This window comes from Cynoglossus semilaevis, chromosome Z, assembly GCF_000523025.1.
Source record: "Cynoglossus semilaevis isolate Cse_v1.0 chromosome Z, Cse_v1.0, whole genome shotgun sequence".
In the NCBI taxonomy this organism is placed as follows: domain Eukaryota; kingdom Metazoa; phylum Chordata; class Actinopteri; order Pleuronectiformes; family Cynoglossidae; genus Cynoglossus; species Cynoglossus semilaevis.
In genome coordinates this window covers 21,792,893-21,793,968 of record NC_024328.1, presented here as the reverse complement: position 1 = coordinate 21,793,968, position 1,076 = coordinate 21,792,893, and the positions used below count along the sequence as shown (strand labels likewise).

General features: G+C 54.4%; 1 protein-coding gene across 1 annotated transcript in view; it reads left to right on the top strand.

Annotated features, from left to right (window-relative positions):
• The window catches only part of angptl2b (angiopoietin-like 2b), a 16,296-nt gene that overhangs the window by 6,262 nt on the left and 8,958 nt on the right, over positions 1–1,076 (top strand). Inside the window, exons 5-6 of the mRNA XM_025053450.1 lie at positions 497–767; positions 894–1,073. Coding sequence (XP_024909218.1) covers positions 497–767; positions 894–1,073 — 451 coding nt within the window. The remainder of the gene's footprint in view (positions 1–496; positions 768–893; positions 1,074–1,076) is intronic.

Here is a 1,076-nt window from a genome sequence, read left to right as displayed (position 1 = left end):
CTCCATCGTCAGTGTAAACCCCGGGGTCGACCACTGGGAGGTCAGATCAGTTACTCAGCCTCTAACTGTCCAAACATTTCCCAGGAGTCTTAGCCAAGAGCAACAATAAAAATATCTCCTTAACTTCTTCAACATAAAATAAAATAAAATAAAATAAAGCGTCCTGTGATCTGACAGCTCACTGGGTGGCGCAGCACCACCCAGTGTCCCAGCAGGGTGGTGTAGACCACAAACTGAACTCAGCCCAGTTACTCCACCACCACCACCGTCGTCGTCGTCGTCCGTCCGACGGAGTTTTCCGTAAACAGAATAATAATCTAAACCTGGGTCCATTCATGATGTTACGACAAACGACCTCTGGGAGCAGCGTTACTCTTAATTACCCCCAGAGATTGAGCAACCACAGCAGATCGGCCCCACTCTCCGCTGTCTCCGGTCGGAGGGCGAGAATTCCAAGAAGATTTGCTCATGTCACTGATGATGTTTGTCTCTGCAGCAAGGCTTTGGCAACATCGACGGCGAATACTGGCTGGGCCTGGAGAACATCTACTGGCTGACCAACCAGGGCAACTACAAGCTGCTGGTCACGCTGGAGGACTGGTCCGGCAGGAAGGTCTTCGCCGAGTACGCCAGCTTCAGAGTGGAGCCGGAGGCCGACTTCTACAAGCGGGGGGTGGGGCGTTACCACGGCAACGCCGGCGACTCGCTCACCTGGCACAACGGCAAACAGTTCACCACGCTCGACAGAGACCACGACGCCTACACAGGTAGGAAAAGAACCGTACTCAGACCTGGTCCTGGTCCTGGTCCTGGTCCTGGTCCTGGTCCTGGTCCGGTCTAGTGGGTTAGCTGTCTTTAGCTAGCATGCTAACAGCTCTGTGTCTCGTCGACAGGTAACTGCGCCCACTACCAAAAAGGAGGTTGGTGGTACAATTCCTGTGCCCACTCAAATTTGAATGGGGTCTGGTACAGGGGGGGGCACTATCGGAGTCGGTACCAAGACGGGGTCTACTGGGCTGAGTTCAGGGGCGGAGCCTACTCCCTGAAGAAGGTGGTCATGATGATCCGCCCCAATC